This window comes from Danaus plexippus, chromosome 31, assembly GCF_018135715.1.
Source record: "Danaus plexippus chromosome 31, MEX_DaPlex, whole genome shotgun sequence".
Classification (NCBI taxonomy): Eukaryota; Metazoa; Arthropoda; class Insecta; order Lepidoptera; family Nymphalidae; genus Danaus; species Danaus plexippus.
Genome location: NC_083558.1, coordinates 855,173 through 873,578, shown reverse-complemented (window position 1 = coordinate 873,578; position 18,406 = coordinate 855,173). Strand labels below are relative to the sequence as shown.

Sequence of the window (18,406 nt, the reverse complement as noted above, 5' to 3'; positions counted from 1 at the left end):
CGGTAACTATCATTATTCAGAGAAGTGGTCGCTGTAGGCTGTTAATATTAACTATGATTGTGAGGAACTAACGTTATGTAATAAAACCGATGTATAGTATTTAGGAAAACGTTTTAGCCCTTACTATATTATGACACAGTCAACGTTTATGTTGAGGTGAAGCGTAGAAATATATTAAATTATATAAAATAAACATCACACATGACTCTGACACATACATATGATCTTGTTTGTCACTACAAGTAACCAGACTGGGATGGATTGCGAGAATTTTAGGCACTCCACCCCTGGAGGCAGCTTTTATTTTTCTTTGGAAGATCCTTCAATCTGCGAGAACACCGTAGCGGATATTATCCTCAGGGAATGTTGAATTTCCAGCTCTGTTACTCACACGGGCGGTACGTCACAACCCTGGTTCGGTAAGTCCTGTGCAGAAGCCTTATGCTCGAAACAGCCTAAAAATCGGACTTACGCTACGGCATTCACTGAAAAGACCTCCGAATCTGAAAAGGGTTGTCATGCTATAAGGTTTATGAGTACGGAAGCAGAATTTGTGAAAGACTTCTGAACGGTCCTCGGGAACTTGTCCTATTTGGTCTCTCGCTTTAGCGAGAGGAGAAAATTTTTGTACGCCATCTTTACCCTCTTTGCACAATTTTTGCGACGAATTTGACCCATAAAGATGAATGAAATCCACTGCCTGCCATCCCAAGGAGACTGCACAACGGGCGATTTACACAGAGTGCTGTGCGTACCGCTTTATAATTCCTCCTTCACCGCTCTCTTATGCTACTGGTAAAGTCCCGTCTTCGTGGAAAGTGGCAAATATCAATCCTATTCCCAAGAAGAGTGACAGCACAGATCAGTCCAACTACAGGTCTATTGCGATGAAATCCCTACTCTCGAAGGGGATGGAGCGAAAAATCAATACTCAACTTTCGGTCGTCAATGCATCTTACGTCATCTAGAAGATAATCAGCTTCTTAGTGACCGCCAGTATAGTTTTCTCCACGGGTGAAGCGCTAGGCATGTTCTAGTATACCTCACGTATCTATAGACCTAAGCCGTTGCGAGCAATGGCGAGGCCATGGAGAGCAGCCATCGCTGAGACGTGTGATCAATTCAGCGATCAAGTTTTTTATAAATCTAGCAGCACGCGGACTACAAAGGTGGTTGTTGACTGATAATGTTCTTAACCCATACCATTAACGCTGGCGTACCCCAAAACTCAGTGCTATCACCAACACTGTTCATTCTACATATCAACGATAAGCTGCGAACCAGCAACAATCGAGCAACAGGTGACAGTACTGGTGACGCTAACTGAATTGGCCCAGCTAATATTCCTCGTGAAAAAGTAGAAGAGAGCAGAAAGAGACTTGTGTCTGAAATTGAGACCTCTCTGGAGCAGGTCTCCGAATAAGGTGATCTCCATCTAGTTCAAATCAATTCCAAGAAGAAAAGAGTTTGAACTACTTACCATCAGGTAGACCGTCTATTCGTTTGCTCCTTTACGATACCACGACTCACACACACATATAATACATCAATCCGTGAACACTCCTCAATGTGTGTGTCGTCACTGAATGTTAAACATCACACACACTACCACGACTCACACACACATATAATACATCAATCCGTGAACACTCCTCAATGTGTGTGTCGTCACTGAATGGTAAACATCACACACACTACCACGACTCACACACACATATAATACATCAATCCGTGAACACTCCTCAATGTGTGTGTCGTCACTGAATGTTAAACATCACACACACTACCACGACTCACACACACATAATACATCGATCCGTGAACACTCCTCAATGTGTGTGTCGTCACTGAATGTTAAACATCACACACACTACCGCGACTCACACACACATATAATACATCAATCCGTGAACACTCTCAATGTGTGTGTCGTCACTGAATGTTAAACATCACACACACTACCGCGACTCACACACACATATAATACATCAATCCGTGAACACTCTCAATGTGTGTGTCGTCACTGAATGTTAAACATCACACACACTACCACGACTCACACACACATATAATACATCGATCCGTGAACACTCCTCAATGTGTGTGTCGTCACTGAATGTTAAACATCACACACACTACCACGACTCACACACACATATAATACATCAATCCGTGAACACTCCTCAATGTGTGTGTCGTCACTGAATGTTAAACATCACACACACTACCACGACTCACACACACATATAATACATCGATCCGTGAACACTCCTCAATGTGTGTGTCGTCACTGAATGTTAAACATCACACACACTACCACGACTCACACACACATATAATACATCGATCCGTGAACACTCCTCAATGTGTGTGTCGTCACTGAATGTTAAACATCACACACACTACCACGACTCACACACACATATAATACATCGATCCGTGAACACTCCTCAATGTGTGTGTCGTCACTGAATGTTAAACATCACACACACTACCACGACTCACACACACATATAATACATCGATCCGTGAACACTCCTCAATGTGTGTGTCGTCACTGAATGTTAAACATCACACACACTACCACGACTCACACACACATATAATACATCAATCCGTGAACACTCCTCAATGTGTGTGTCGTCACTGAATGTTAAACATCACACACACTACCACGACTCACACACACATATAATACATCGATCCGTGAACACTCCTCAATGTGTGTGTCGTCACTGAATGTTAAACATCACACACACTACCACGACTCACACACACATATAATACATCGATCCGTGAACACTCCTCAATGTGTGTGTCGTCACTGAATGTTAAACATCACACACACTACCACGACTCACACACACATATAATACATCGATCCGTGAACACTCCTCAATGTGTGTGTCGTCACTGAATGTTAAACATCACACACACTACCACGACTCACACACACATATAATACATCGATCCGTGAACACTCCTCAATGTGTGTGTCGTCACTGAATGTTAAACATCACACACACTACCACGACTCACACACACATATAATACATCGATCCGTGAACACTCCTCAATGTGTGTGTCGTCACTGAATGTTAAACATCACACACACTACCACGACTCACACACACGTATAATACATCAATCCGTGAACACTCCTCAATGTGTGTGTCGTCACTGAATGTTAAACATAGTGACGTTTATAATTTGCTATTGCACATGAAATATAATTATACGCATTTCAAACAGTTTGAAATAAACAAAAATGTTAGTTATGTATTTATTTATTCTCAGCAGACAACAATCGCGTGGCTTCCCTGTATCCAGAGTTACTGGCTCCGTGGACAGTTGAATATTGGGTTGGATGGGTGGCTTCCCCCGCAAATAGTACGCGCAGGACTCCCTTCGAGTCCGTCAGAGAAGCCCCAAGATCAGCCCTAGCGCTCGGGTGCTTCGCCATCAACGGATTGTCGTAGGAGTAACAGCCCCGTGTGAACGGATTAGAGAACCACGTGGTTCTTATCACTCCCGTCGGTTCTGGTATTGTCATGTTCTTTCCCATGAACATACGGACGACCTCCATGCTTTTAGCTTTTAGAATATCGTCTGGTAATGTTTCAATCTGAAAGTAGAAAATACTAATCAATATATGACTAACAGAATAACCAATAATTTTATATACACATTTATCATATTTTCCTGAAAGCTCTTTTGTATTTAGATAAATTTTTTTAGTACAGTTGTATCATCTACACATTATATAACAGTTAAGGAAGCCAACTGGAAGCAATGCTTACGGTTTTAGCAGTGTCTCCGGCAGTCCAAAAGGTCATAGCGTTGTTGGATCCCATCGGCGCTGTGAGAGACTTCAGCCCCACCTGCCACTTATCGTATCTCTCCTTATCAGACTTCAACCATTGGAAAACATAAACCGGCTTCTCGGCCCACCACTTCTCATCGAATGAGAGTATAACTTTTCCTATAACTCCTATAGTCATCATGTTTATTACCCTTATTTTCTCCTCTGGCAGCGGCGGCGAGAACAGTTCTTGATATCTGGAAATTATTTTACATCACGTCTTTTCACTGCGCTCACTATTTCATAAATAACTCGTTGGCATAATAGAAAAAGCCTAAAACATTTGAGAAAAATTTATACGACTAAACCGGTCAAAACCGGACTAAGGGCCTACAGATATTAAAAGAATTCAGGATTTATTTATGTTCAAACCAAAAAATAAATAAATTGCTTGTCTTCAAGGATAACACCAGAGGATATTTGTGTGTCGGCGTCCAGACCAGACATGTTTCTGTATTCGCGAACTTTAATAGATAATTTGTTGTGTAGAAACCATCACACCCAAAGACCATGCCATCAAGGTCAGCAAGTATTACGAGCTCACTAACGAACTCACTAAGAATAGGTTTGTCGTAAATGTGTACACGGTAGAAGTGGCAGCGAGAGGTATAATGGGTAAATCTCTCTACAACCTACTACAAGACTTGGGCCTGTCCAGAACTAATATCAATTCAGTCTTGGAACGTGCTTCGAGGGCAGCCCTAGTAGGTCCGTTTCAATTTTGGTAAGTTAGAGAGAGGGGCTTGGAAGGTGGAGGGGAGAGGTTACCGCGCGTTTAATAGGGGACCCTTAAACCTACACCTCAATCGCGAGTCCCAGGCACTGTTAAAACTCCAGTCCCTGCAACGCGATTGAATCTGCACGATGAATCCATGGAGAGTTTAGAGGTTTGGTCTCAAGAAACAAATCACTGTGTATCCTTATACTAACAAATTGGTGCATATTAAAAATGATAAGATTAATGCTAAATGTATTTTTGGCAATTCAAAGATCTAAATATCAGAAAATATCTTTCTCTACCTCTCCTTCAACACTCCGAGTGACACCGTCACTATGACATTGTCAGCGGTGAAGACACTTCCATCAGCACAGGTCACCTCAACGTCTCCAGACGAATCTCGCGGCCATTTTATTAATTTCACTTCTTTGTTCAATTTGACGTCCAACGTGGACCAGCCTGGGCCATTCTTATATTTATTCTGGAGTTAAAAGTTGAATTAAAATTACACAGAACAGTTAAAAATTATGTTAACAAGGATTCCTTTACTCATTATTCTATGTCTGATATGTTGGAAAAAGTCTAAGACTACACACATACAAACTACACAATATAGAATTCAAAAAGTGTAGCAATAATCCAGCCCACGGTGAATTTCAACTATGGAGAAAATCTATTAGACACTCTTTTATTCCATCCACACCTACCAGTAAAATGTCGAAGAAGGTCTTATATCCATGCCTGTGCCAGCTCATGTCCTGACTGCCTCCTAGTGGCACGTACTTGCTGTTGGAAGACGCGTCGTTCCAGTTGTTTGAACCCTCGTAGCCGTCAACAACTATATCAGCAATCTCAAGGAACTCCTTCATGAACTCCGTGTCATTCAAGATATTGGGATACTTTTCTTCCAGATACGCCGTTAACCTGTTTTAAGAAATTAATAAACAGAAACTCCTGTTGCATCTTAAGAGCAAAAATACGCTAGGTGACTTTAGCTATGACTTATTGTAAGGCGATCTTGACTTAACTTATCATTATTATCTGGTTTAATGAACAATATATTGGTAGTAAAAATAAGTTATCAAATGGAGAAGTGTCTATAACAGAACAGCGACATACTCACTTCCTTGTTATATATTTTCCAAGAGGTTCAGGTTCCTCAGGGGAAGTGTTCATCGTTTGAAGACAGAAGTATATCATTTCAAGAATAACGCTGTCTCCCAAAGTGCCATCAGATTTATAAACGGATTCGTCGTACTCCTGTTTTAATAGAGGGATGTTGTTTCTGACCGCTGCCTCGTACACAGGACTGGTGTCTGTCCCATGTATCCTACAGACACCACTTCTAGGTCAAAATTAAGACAGTAATATAGGCGGTATAGACCATATAGCTAAATGTCAGAACCAAAGAAAGGAAAGACGCCAGTCAACATTAAATCATACAAACAATTGTTCATCAAGGTTAGTAAATACCATTCTGCTCCTAGTTCCACCACTCCATCTCCGAACTGCACTGTGTGGACTCTCCCTCCGACCCTGTCCTGAGCCTCTAACGCCAACACTCTCTTGCCGGCCTTAGCCAGTGTCGATGCCGCGGTTGTCCCCGCAGAACCGAGACCGACAATAATAGTGTCATATTTCTGGTTGACTCTAAAAGAATATATATAATGTATTCTTAAAACATAAACTATTATAACCAGTTAAATAGAGTCTTCTTAACAAGAGTTAGAAAGTATTCTGTTTGTCATTCATAAATCTCTGACTGATTTGGAAGCGGGCAAAATTTAGTTCGCCGGTACAAATCTGATAAAAGACTTCAGATGATCTATAAAATGAGTGAAACTGGCATCTTCAAGTTATCCACGGGAGCTTGAACAGAAACTACAGCTAGGAGCTGTTCATGACCTTGCACACAATAAAACAAAATATTCAAGAAAAAGTCAGAAATAGTTTCTGTAAAAAAGTCGAACTCAGTTTATTCTCTGAGTTCTCGGCACGGTCTGTGGTAGGCTCTGTCTAGTCATCTGAAGTTATGAAGTCTCTTAGGCTGTTAAATTCTGAAATGTATAATATAAAGCAGGTTTTTGGTTGTGATTTTGTTTAAGATTTAATAAATCACATTTATAATGAGTACTCATACATTATATAAATTAATTTTGTTGTTTGTTTTGTTATCAATCCTAATATACTTAGTTACGTATTATACGACCAAGGTATAAAGCAAACAGCTGTTAGACGCGATCACTACAATTTGGTCGTCTTATAACAAGAATGATATGGCTGTCTATCATTTAGTTTTAAATTTAATAATGCACCGTAAATCTTCATCGTGGGACGTAAATATTTTAACAGAGTGGGACGTGAATATTTTAACAGAGTGGGACGTAAATATTTTAACAGAGTGGGACGTATATATTTTAACAGAGTGGGAAGTAAATATTTTAACAGAGTGGGACGTAAATATTTTAACAGAGTGGGACGTAAATATTTTAACAGAGTGGGACGTAAATATTTTAACAGAGTGGGAAGTAAATATTTTAACAGAGTGGGAAGTAAATATTTTAACAGAGTGGGACGTAAATATTTTAACAGAGTGGGACGTATATATTTTAACAGAGTGGGACGTGAATATTTTAACAGAGTGGGACGTAAATATTTTAATTATATTTTTAAAGGTTCATCAACAAATGCCTCGTTTAGATTTAAAAAGCGGAGTTTGATTAGACTGGGTCTCGATGATAGTCGGAGATCAGAGGTCAAGTCGGGTTATTGCTTAGTCTGTATCTAAATGACAGAAATATTCAAGATCAGTATAATTGATGAAATAATAAAATTTGCTCTTATCGACCAGAAACCTAATTTAGCATTTAACTACAGGGTCCAGGATTCGTGCAGCCAAAATTTTTAAAATTCAACTTTATCCTCGTTAAGAAAATTAGGTTCCGTGGAAGGAAATATGCAGGGAAATTATGACATTATTTGAGTATTTTAAGCCTGGCGACAGGATTCTCAAAGTTGACAGAGATTTAATATTTTTAATCAAATAGCAAATGAATATTGAAGCAGTCCACGGTTTTATAAAGAAAGTCCTCTCTTCGATCACAGTGAGTATCGTACCGTAGAGGTGTACCATAACAGAAGAAGTTACTGAAAAGATCGGAACTAACTTACTAAATTAATCTAGCTGTAACAGAGTTATCCCCAAAATTACCCTTATTGATAGGTAGTGATAAGTAGTGAAAATTATCATATATTAAATTAAATAGTGAATAGGATCTCGATGTTTTTAGGAAAGGAGACTCAAATAATTTTCGATACAACGTCCATAAACAGCGATCTACACTTGTGATACTGAGATAATTAATTTAAACATTGATTTGATGTAAGTAGAAAAATATTAAAGGATTTTATTTACGAAATTCTCCACATAATTTATACATTGATGTTGTTTGAAAATATATTTTGTAACGTAATAATAAACACAGACGAACATACTATGTCTAATATATATATATCGGCGCGAGCAGCTTCAATGACGGATGCAACATGAAAATAACTCAAGGCCGTCATCAATTATTATAACAACTTATTGGTCGTCGTTACTGTTGTTAAAAGTAAAACGAAATCAAAGAGAACAGAACTATGTTTGAATTCTGGTATAAATATGACGTCTGGACGCACGACAGCGGACTGCAGAGTTCAGCGAGTGCGGAGCATAAAGAATGTGATTATGAAGAACCTTCGAGAAACACGAGAACATTTAGAAGAATTGAAGTTTCATTTTAAAATATCTGGAACGTACTGAAACGAGTGACATTAGTGACGTCAGCGAGGCTGGCGTCCTGACTTTAAAACAATGAATTTATAATAAATCCGATATATATAATATTATACTCACACGTGACAGTTCGCTTGAAGACACAGCAGACACAGTAGGACTAGGCCCGCCACCATTGTTTGCTCGAATAACTATCTAGTGAAGATAACTTGCTTGTTATTCTCATAGAGCGCGTGACAACTAGATGACATTTATTTTTCATATAATATCAGTTTGAGAAGCCCACGGAATATTCATTAGCTATAAAAAATATTATTTACGTTATCGTTAAGAGTTATATATATATATATATATATATAATTTTTAATTATCATCCATCAAGTAGTGTGTTGTGCACAACACTACACCTTCATTCGTAAGTACACATTGTATTATTTAAATAGTTTTGATATCGAAAATATGATTATTTCACATACAGTTAATGAGATCTAAATCTTGACAGATTATAGTATGACACCCGCTATATGAGAAACAGAAATCGCTTAATTTGAACACGTACTGCCTCGCTGGATACGAACACGTGCTCAGGGCCTAAGTGGATTAAGGCCCTGTTCGCACTGTATTACCAAAAATAATATATACCTACTTTACTTTGTCCTAAAATTCAGGTTCACCGAATGACAAAATTTCAATAGAGAGATGTTAACGCGGACAGAGTTGCGGGTAAAAACAAGTATTATATAAATATATTGTTTACAAACTGTTATTATGTGAGTTTGCTTGTGTTTGAAAAACATTTGAGAGGTCATCTTAAGACCGTCGCCGAGTTCGATAAGGAAAAATATATATATATACCTACTTATTAGTACTATTATACTACTCGTCTAATAACTTTATCTATGTAGTATATACATAATAAGTTCAAACCAGATTAAATTTTTTTGTATACTACGTGAGATACTCTAATTTAAATTTTATTTCACTAATTATAATGAAATTCTTTAAATTCAACATGACCTCTGAACTCTAAGATTGACGAAAAATGTCGCAAAAGCTGGAGTCCCCGCCAGCCGGTCTGTTGACCGTGGATGCGAGTCGTCCGCTCTTCGGACGGTGGGTAGCCACATGTCACGAGACCTTAACGTTCCGACTTGTGTAGGTACTATCAGAGAAAATACCTACACAAAATATCCAGAGAGAGGCGACCCCCGGCTATCAAAAGTTTTGGCCGTAGGATTCGGCTCGTTAGACTTTCGAGAGTGTAACAAGGATCGACAGACAGACATTCACATCTCATGTGCCCGTGATCACGGTCGCTGAAAAGTAACCGAAACGTCGGGATTATGTAGTTTTAAAATAATAAAAATCCGTCTAGTATATCCGAAATATATTAGTTTCATTTAGATGAATAAAACTCGCGAAAGTCTTAGATCTCATTACTTTTGAGTGTGTTTCGTGGGACCGTCAGCGAGGCGAGCCTGGCCTGGTGACAGTGGGCTGTCACTGTTAGTTGTTTTACCAGGGATACTTGTCAGCGCCAGAGCCGTGCGGGCATATCGTACGGTTAGCCATGAAGCGGCCTGTGTACTAGCGGCCACGCCTCCTTTGGAAATCGATGCACTTGTGCTTGCGGAGGTGTATCATCACAAAGTCGAGGCGAGACAACGGGGTGATGAGCTTGCTCTGGTTGACATAGAGCAGGCCCGAACCGAGGCACAGAGAGAGGCTCTACACCGGTGGAAGGAGGCACTTGCCAACCCCACCGCAGGTCACTGGACGATAACGGCGTTTCGTCCGGTGTTAGAGGAATGGGTGGGGCGCCAGCAGGGCAGCCTCACCTTCCGTCTGGTGCAGATATTGACCGGACATGGTTGTTTCGGCCACTATCTGCACCGGATCGCAAGAAGAGAAGAGACGCCGCAGTGTCACCACTGCGGCGATCCTGACGGCACTGCCGACCACACAATATCAGTGTGTCCGGCATGGCAGTATGAGCGCCGTGAACTCACTACGGCACTCGGCGGGAGGAGCCTCACGCTTCAAAATATGGTCGAAGCCATGATTGACAGCGTTGAGGCTTGGGAGGCTGTCGCTTGTTTCGCCGAAACAGTTATGTCGGCGAAGGAAGCCGCGGAGAGGGAGCGGGAGGAGGATGCTCTAGCCGCTCCCTTCCGGCGTAGACGAAAGGTTCGGAGGAGACGGGTTAACTTGTAAACGCCTTTCTCCGATGACCTGGCGGTTTGACCAGTCTGCGTCAAATGGCACTGACGCAGGCATTGCATCTGGTCACCACGTCTGGGGGTTATCTTGGCTCTCCCGGGTAATCCCCTACCGGCGCGGTAGTCCGGCACACTGAAGTCGGGCGACCCGGGGGTGAATTTGGCGAATTGCTGTAGCAGGCCCCAAATCACCCTCAATATGGGCAGGAAAGGAAGCCGGGGAGTTTTAGTGGGTATTCCCAGTGCCAAAAACATCAGGCGCTGGGCGACCCCCACACACATCCCACTGTCGAGCCAGGGCAGTGGGCAGTCTGTAAGCGGATTTCTCCCCGAAAAAAAAAAAAAAAAAAAAAAAAAAAAAGGGATACTTGTCAGCGACATTATTTGGGTCGCCCTTGCCTCCTTCTGCGGACAAGTTACCGTCTACCTAGTTGGTAACGGCCAGCCAGAGGTTATTGTTTTTTGTTCGCATGTCCGTGTATGTTAATCTGGCAATAAATTACCTACCAATAATTGTCAATAAACAATGTTTCCTAAATACTATGTCGGCAATAACCTTTGGTTTGTAATGTTTTTGTGTATAGTCTAAGAGTTGGCGACGAACATGAGATGTCTGATCGAGAGTAATGACGGATAAAGATGAATTAATTAATTTAGGTTAATGTATTAGAAAAGACAGAACTTATTCCTTGTATGGAGATGAATTATCTGAACAAGAATGTATTATTCCAAACAAAGCTGCGGTTCCAAGCTAGTTGTACATATAACATGTAGCTCTTACGAGTGTCACGGATATATAAATGCAAAATCAGAGTAATTGATTACATCTAAACAGAATGGAGGAGCGAGTCGTGCTGTTCCTGTCTCTGCTGACGCTACGTCATGTTAGCAGCCACGTGTGAGTGATGGTATAAGTACAAGCATATATATAAGGTGCTCTTCACGGACTGTTCTACTAGAGGAGACACCTGATAGACCTCAGAGGGTTTACTATGAAAGAGTCTATACCAAATAACAGCCTTATGTAATTACAATATTTTTACCAGACCGTTTTAGATATTTTTAAGAAAATCTTTCTAATGTAACTTATGACTTACAGAATTCTGTTAAAAGTATTTTTCAGTCCATTTAAGATAACAATATATATATTGTTTTAGAGTCAACCAGAAATATGACACTATTGTTGTCGGTCTCGGTTCTGCGGGAGCCACAGCGGCATCGACACTGGCTAAGGCCGGCAAGAGAGTGTTGGCGTTAGAGGCCCAGGACAGGGTCGGAGGGAGAGTCCACACGGTGCAGTTCGGAGATGGAGTGGTGGAACTTGGAGCAGAATGGTACGTATGTTTACTTATTATTTAGTTTAAATTAAAGTTTTACTTAAATAAAAATAGATGGCACCACTGTCGGGTCACGGTAGCTTAGTTGTAAAACCTATTTATTGGAACATACGGCTAGACGAAATAATGATAGGTTTAAAAAATTATATATAAATTTCAGAATGTTTTAAATATATACAAGTAAGTACTCATGTGAGTGATAATAGTGTCTTAATGGGAGTAATATATATATATATATATATATATATATATATATATAACTGTACATTATGTTTGTGATATAATAATAACAGCTTTCTATTAAATACATACGTAATGGCGGGGATAATATAATGACATTATTATTTTTTTATTTCATTATAAGTGAATTCCGTCTGCGAAACGACTGGGCAGGTTTTAATGAGGCTTTCGCTAGCCAATAGCTGATTTAAAGAGTAATACGGATTCTAAATATGCTATTATTTTAAGCATTAATTTATTTTTATATAATTACTGGCACGGCTAGTTAAAAATTTTTTTGTAGTTTTTAATGTTCAGCTCTTTGTATTCCTGTCCTTTATATTCCTGTCTATCAGGATTCATGGTATCGAGAAGAGTCGAGTGTACGGAACAGCCATCACGAACAATATAACTATACAGTGCCAAGAGTTCGACGTGAGGGTTTACAGATCTGACGGTGCACTGGGGAACGCGGGAGTCTTCGATGATCTGATAACCTTCTGTCTGGACGCCATGGATGAACCGTCCGGGGAGGCTGAGCCGCTGGGAAAATATATAAGCGGGAAGTATGTCACTCCACAATATTTCTTTACAACGATGTCCATCTTCAAACTAAACGGATAGCTCCTTGTTTGTCATTTTTATTTGCGTTTACTATTTATTTAAAACTTGGGGTGTCTGATGATTTTGATTTGTTGTAAACTCATTTAAGGTTAGGCATCCGCGATGCAAGCAAACTTACAACATCGACTGGCCTTCAGCCTTCAGCAGCTCACATACAGGCAGAAGAAAATTTTGTTTAAGTATTACGGTCTCGTCCGACAAAAGTTTTACCCGAATAGATTCAGTATTTTTGCATGCTGAAATAAGAAAGACTTACATATAATCTGAATTATTATATGATTTAATTACACGTTTGTAGTATTCATATGAAATTACGTAAATAAAACTAATATTATTCGGATTTACTACGGATATTTTATTTAAAAACCAGACACTCCCGACGTTTCGGTTACTTTTCAGGAACCGTGATCACGGTTGCAGTTTTTAAAATAGTAAAATACGCGTAGTAAATATGAAAAAATATTAGTTTTGTTTATATGAATACTCGCGGAAGTCTTAGATCTCATTATTTATTTGCTTGCTTCATTGTTCACGCTATCGTTCCCCTTTAAAGTAAACAGCAATGAACCCGTAGACTTGAAGTGTCCTGTGTCGATAATTATCTATTCACAATCAACTTTCACAGCTACAAGTTCTCACTATCGAATTATATACGGATATTTTTGAGTTTTTCTATTCAAAAAACTGCGCACGTGACAGTAGTAACTTATGTTCATAAGTAAGGAGCCGGTGACTTGTAGTTGGAAACGAGACTCGTGGTAATGGCACAAGTAAAGTAAAAAGTTTGAATCAAAAATGAATAGATCAAAATTTCAGATTATTACCATATATGGAAAACAAGTATCCAGAGTTGCGAAATGACAAGGATTTTATGGAGGAGTTCTTGGACATAGTGAATAAGGTGGTGGACAGGCACGAGGGTTCCAACGACTGGAACGATGCCACCTCCAACAGCAACTACGAATTATTAGGAGGCAGCCAGGAAATGAGCTGGCACAGGCATGGTTACAAGACCTTCTTCGAGTTATTACTGGTGGGTAGTTTTATTATTTATAGGTTATTTTATAACGGTAGGTTGTTATTATTTAAAAATTTGTAGATTGTTTACATTATTTCGCTACCTCTGAAAATAGCTACTAATACTAAAAAAAAATTGAGACGAGCCTTAAAATTATCGATTTACAATAGTGTATGTAAGAATCTATAAGACTATTGATATTCAAATATTTTTCCGTTAAAAGTTACGTACAATTCTAACTGATGTCATTTTGACAGTGTCTGCTGCAGCAAAACGTATTTAGATCATGGATTTATACCAATATTTATTTCGGTTTCTCTATTGTACTCGATTAAAATAAGTAACATAAAATTTAAAGACTTTGAAACTATCAACATTTCTTGTCCAGAACACTTATAAGAATGGCCCAGGCTGGTCCACGTTGGACGTCAAATTGAACAAAGAAGTGAAATTAATAAAATGGCCGCGAGATTCGTCTGGAGACGTTGAGGTGACCTGCGCTGATGGAAGTGTCTTCACCGCTGACAATGTCATAGTGACGGTGTCACTCGGAGTGTTGAAGGAGAGGTAGTGGTTGTATTTGGTTTGAGGATACTTCCACTAATTGCTTATTAAATTTCTAATAATTAATTTTCAGACATCAAGCATTGTTCTCGCCGGCTTTGCCAGATGACAAGGTAACAGCCATTGAAAAAATACCAATAGGAGTTGTGGGCAAAATAATACTGTCATTTGCCGAACGCTGGTGGCCAGAAAAGGCGGCTTACATATTCCAGTGGCTGAAACCTGATAAAGAGAAATACGAAAAGTGGCAGGTTGGACTAAAAGACATTAGCGCTATCAAAGGATCCGACAACACTTTGAAGATTTGGACTATAGGAGAGGCGACCAAGTTGGTAGGTCTCTGGTATTTTATATTTGATAGGAAAAGTACATTTGAGTAATTGCCAATATTCTTACAAATAAAAATGCTTGACAAGGCTCTAAATATATATATAACAATGTTTAAGTCCTATATAAATAGTCCTTAAATTCAAATTTCTTTCTCCAGATCGAAACGTTACCAGAGGACGTTGTGAAAGCTAAAAGCATGGAGGTCGTCCGTATGTTCCTGGGAAAGAACCTGACAATACCAGAACCGACGGGAGTGCTAAGAACCACGTGGTTCTCTAATCCGTTCACACGGGGCTGTTACTCCTACGACAATCTGTTGATGGCGAAGCACCCGAGCGCTAGGGCTGATCTTGGGGCTCCTCTGACGGACTCGGAGGGAGTCCTGAGCGTACTATTCGCCGGGGAGGCCACTGACTTAACTCATTTCTCAACTGTCCACGGAGCCAGTGACTCAGGATACAGGGAAGCCACGCGATTGTTGTCTTAAACACCAGTAATGAGAAGAAAAAGACCATTTTAAAATTTTTAATTATTCAAAATCTCTTAAATTTCTACATTAAGTTTAAAATAATGAAATTATGTTTATAATTGCTTTAAATAATTTAAAATATACTTGATTTTTTTTATTTATTATCTGTCTATGAAAACTTTCTTAAAATTTTACGCAATATTGAATTAAATGAATAGTGTTTTTTAAAGTAAAATCGAACTTAGGGCCATTTATGAAAAAGTTATCTTTGAAACCTAATCTCAATTATATTCTTTCTTGGTATGATGATATTTCATAAGTAACAATACTATTACAAAGAAAGGATGTTTACAAAAGGAGAATACGACATATGCTTTATGTCTAATACTATTCGTTACATAAAATTAAAAAATAAACTTTTATTATAAATTTTTTAAATACACGAAAACAATTCTGTAAAATAAATTACATATCCGCTCAGTCGTGATGATACTTGATTGTATGTGTTTAAAATATATATTTATTAATAAATTTGATTATTTTTAATTTAATTTATTTATCTACTGTTTAGATACAAACTTTCGTTCACTTAATCTACCTGTCAATGTCAATGATCAACAATTTGACATTACATAATTACAAATGCTATATATTGTAAAATATTTTTTGTTCTAGCTTTTTGTTATTCTAGGTGCTGGTAAAAATATTTAATTAGTCTCCTTAAAAAAATTAATAAAAAATAACCGACATTTTTTCCGTTCGACAAACTCCTTCGTGTTTCCTCCACACAGTAGGTACTAAAATTTATGATTCGTCCGACAAATAAAAACGTTGACATTGGCAGAATATTCTACGTTTCTAGTGCGAATGAAGCCATAGCAAATAAAAATGACTAACTTTTTATTTAAATAATAGCTATTTTTTCTATTTGCTAAGATATATATATATCAAAAACTGCCATTAATTACAGTTAAATAATTTTGTCAATGGAAATACTTAGTGATTCTCATATTTGTTCTGAGTCACTCACAAGTAGAAATAACAGATGTAACGTTGTATTTAATTAAAATAGGAAAGCAAATAAAACAATGAGCGGTTTAGATGACATATCAAAATTGTCTATATTGTCAAGCTGATTACATAGACTATAGACTGACATTTTTATTTGGTTTATGGCTTAGGACAGATGCCTATAGATACTTTACATCTCCCTTTCTTTATAAACTAAACAAACTTAAAAACGTTTTCTTACATTTTAAAACTAACTTATTATTCTTTAATTAACATGAATGAACATAATAAATTTTATATGACAAGACAATGACTTACTATTATGTGAATAGTAAACTAACATTATTCATCTAATAATTAATGTTGCACAAGAAAATATAAAATGATTGTAAATTTACTGAGCACAGCTTTAATAAGTACTGATTTAAGTGTTATTAAAGATCAAGTCTATTTACTGGTTTTATTATTCTACCATATCTTGATGATCTAGGTGCTGTTGATGGTTGAGTGAGTGTTGACTCCAGCATGTGATTAGAACTACTTGGTGATGAACTTGTTGATGTCGGTTGAGACTCCAGGGCAGCAGGTGATTGTGGTGATGGAACCTGTTGTGTTGTTGGTTCTTCTGTATATTTAATATCAGGAACTACCACTCTGTTTCTGGTTATGTCTGCTTGAGTCTTGTGCAAATGACTGAAGTTTCTGCGTAGTATTTGTCCTTGATCAGTTTGGATGATAACGGATCTTGGTAAACCTTCAGGCCTTTCTAACACCCTTGCCCCCTCCCATTGACGGTGGGCAACTTTGTGTCTGACCTTCTCATTAATTTCAAAAGAATCTGGTTTTTTAGTGTGCCTATTACCATATTTGGCTTGTACTTCTCTTAGTCGTTTAAGCTCAGTGGTCACTCCTGTTATTATTTTTGGTTTTAAGTTGTTGTCGTTTATAGGTAATGGAGATCTGGTAATTCTGCTGTATAAACGTTGATTGGGTGAGCCTAAAATATCATTTCTTGGAGTATTTCTCCAGTTTAATAAAGCAAGTTGGACATCAGACTTGTCCATACTGCATTTTTTCAATATGTTCTTGACTACTTGAACTGCTTTTTCAGCAAGCCCATTGCCCTGAGGGTGATGTGGACTGGAGGTGACATGGTTAAATTTCCACTCTTTTTGAAAGGCCTTGAATTCTCTGGACATGTATTGTGGTCCATTGTCAGTTTGTAGCTCTTCTGGTACTCCATGCACGGCAAACCATTGTTTCAATTGTTCTATAACTTCATACGATGACTGACCTTTTAGCTGTCGAAAATCCACATATCCGGAGTAGCTGTCACAGATTACTATGTAAGTTTTACCTTTTAGTTCAAACAGATCAGATGCAACTATTTGCCATGGAAGTGTAGGAAATTTTTTAACTAGCACTATATCTTTTATGTTATCTCTTTGTGTTTGTTCACAGATGGAGCAGGTTTTGACTAGTTTTATAATGTCGTGGTACTGTCCTTTCCAATAGAAAAGTTGTCGTGCTCTTCTTAAACAGCTGTTTATACCTAGATGTCCTTGATGAATATTCTTTAGCATTTTGGGGATCTGTAATTTAGGTACCACAATTTTATTTCCTTTAAAAATTATACCGTTCAGATAGCTTAGTTCTTCTTTAAAATTAAAATAGTGTTGTAGTTCTGTAGGAAGGTCCCTGACTTTGTCTGGAAATCCTTGTATTATTGTCTTAAGTAGTAACTGTGAGTGTTGGTCTTCTTTTGTGGCTGTAATTAACTCTTGTTTAGCATTTACTGACATAGGTAGTATGACTGCAACTTTCAGATTTTCTTCTTGTTCATATTTTAGATTAGAGGCATCACAGTCTCGACTAAGGAAGTCTGCCAGTGGTATCTCTGTACCTTTTTTAAATATAACTTTTGGTGAGTATGGTGTAAGATTAAATAATATCCGTTGCAATCTTGCTGGAGCAGATTGTATGTTTTTCTTGAAGATAGACTCAAGTGGCTTATGGTCTGATTCTACTGTCAGTTCTTTGCCGTAAACATATTCGTGAAATTTCTTACATCCAAACAGTATAGCGAGTGCTTCCTTTTCGATCTGTGGATAGTTCTGTTCACATTTGGTCAACGCCCTTGCTCCGAATGCTATTGGTTGTCCTTCTTGGAGGAGTGCAGCACCAAGATTTTTTGAACTTGCGTCTACACTTAATGTTACAGGTTTATTTACATCATATAGTCTTAATACTGGAGGCC

General features: G+C 38.4%; 3 protein-coding genes across 9 annotated transcripts in view; 1 reads left to right on the top strand and 2 right to left on the bottom strand.

The window, feature by feature from the left end:
* Window positions 1–18,406, bottom strand: part of LOC133319873 (uncharacterized) — a 39,575-nt gene that overhangs the window by 7,664 nt on the left and 13,505 nt on the right. The gene's annotated exons all lie outside the window — the stretch shown is intronic.
* On the bottom strand, window positions 3,272–9,059 carry LOC116778282 (uncharacterized). 2 transcript variants are annotated; one of them, XM_061525752.1, is made up of 8 exons: window positions 9,001–9,059; window positions 8,479–8,658; window positions 6,054–6,230; window positions 5,704–5,922; window positions 5,288–5,504; window positions 4,883–5,061; window positions 3,801–4,059; window positions 3,272–3,625 (listed from the first exon to the last, which is right to left on the bottom strand). In XM_061525752.1, the coding sequence occupies exons 2-8, from the start codon at window positions 8,532–8,534 to the stop codon at window positions 3,284–3,286; spliced, it is 1,449 nt and encodes a 482-aa protein (XP_061381736.1). In that variant the 5' UTR covers window positions 8,535–8,658; window positions 9,001–9,059; the 3' UTR covers window positions 3,272–3,283. The 2 variants fall into 2 exon arrangements, with proteins under 2 accessions (XP_061381736.1, XP_061381737.1); XM_061525753.1 differs by lacking the exon at window positions 9,001–9,059 and having other exon boundaries at window positions 5,704–5,910; window positions 8,479–8,682.
* Window positions 8,719–15,281, top strand: LOC116778283 (spermine oxidase-like). The gene is made up of 8 exons (XM_061525754.1): window positions 8,719–8,773; window positions 11,413–11,475; window positions 11,735–11,911; window positions 12,490–12,699; window positions 13,574–13,790; window positions 14,164–14,342; window positions 14,413–14,671; window positions 14,827–15,281. The coding sequence occupies exons 2-8, from the start codon at window positions 11,414–11,416 to the stop codon at window positions 15,154–15,156; spliced, it is 1,434 nt and encodes a 477-aa protein (XP_061381738.1). The 5' UTR covers window positions 8,719–8,773; window position 11,413; the 3' UTR covers window positions 15,157–15,281.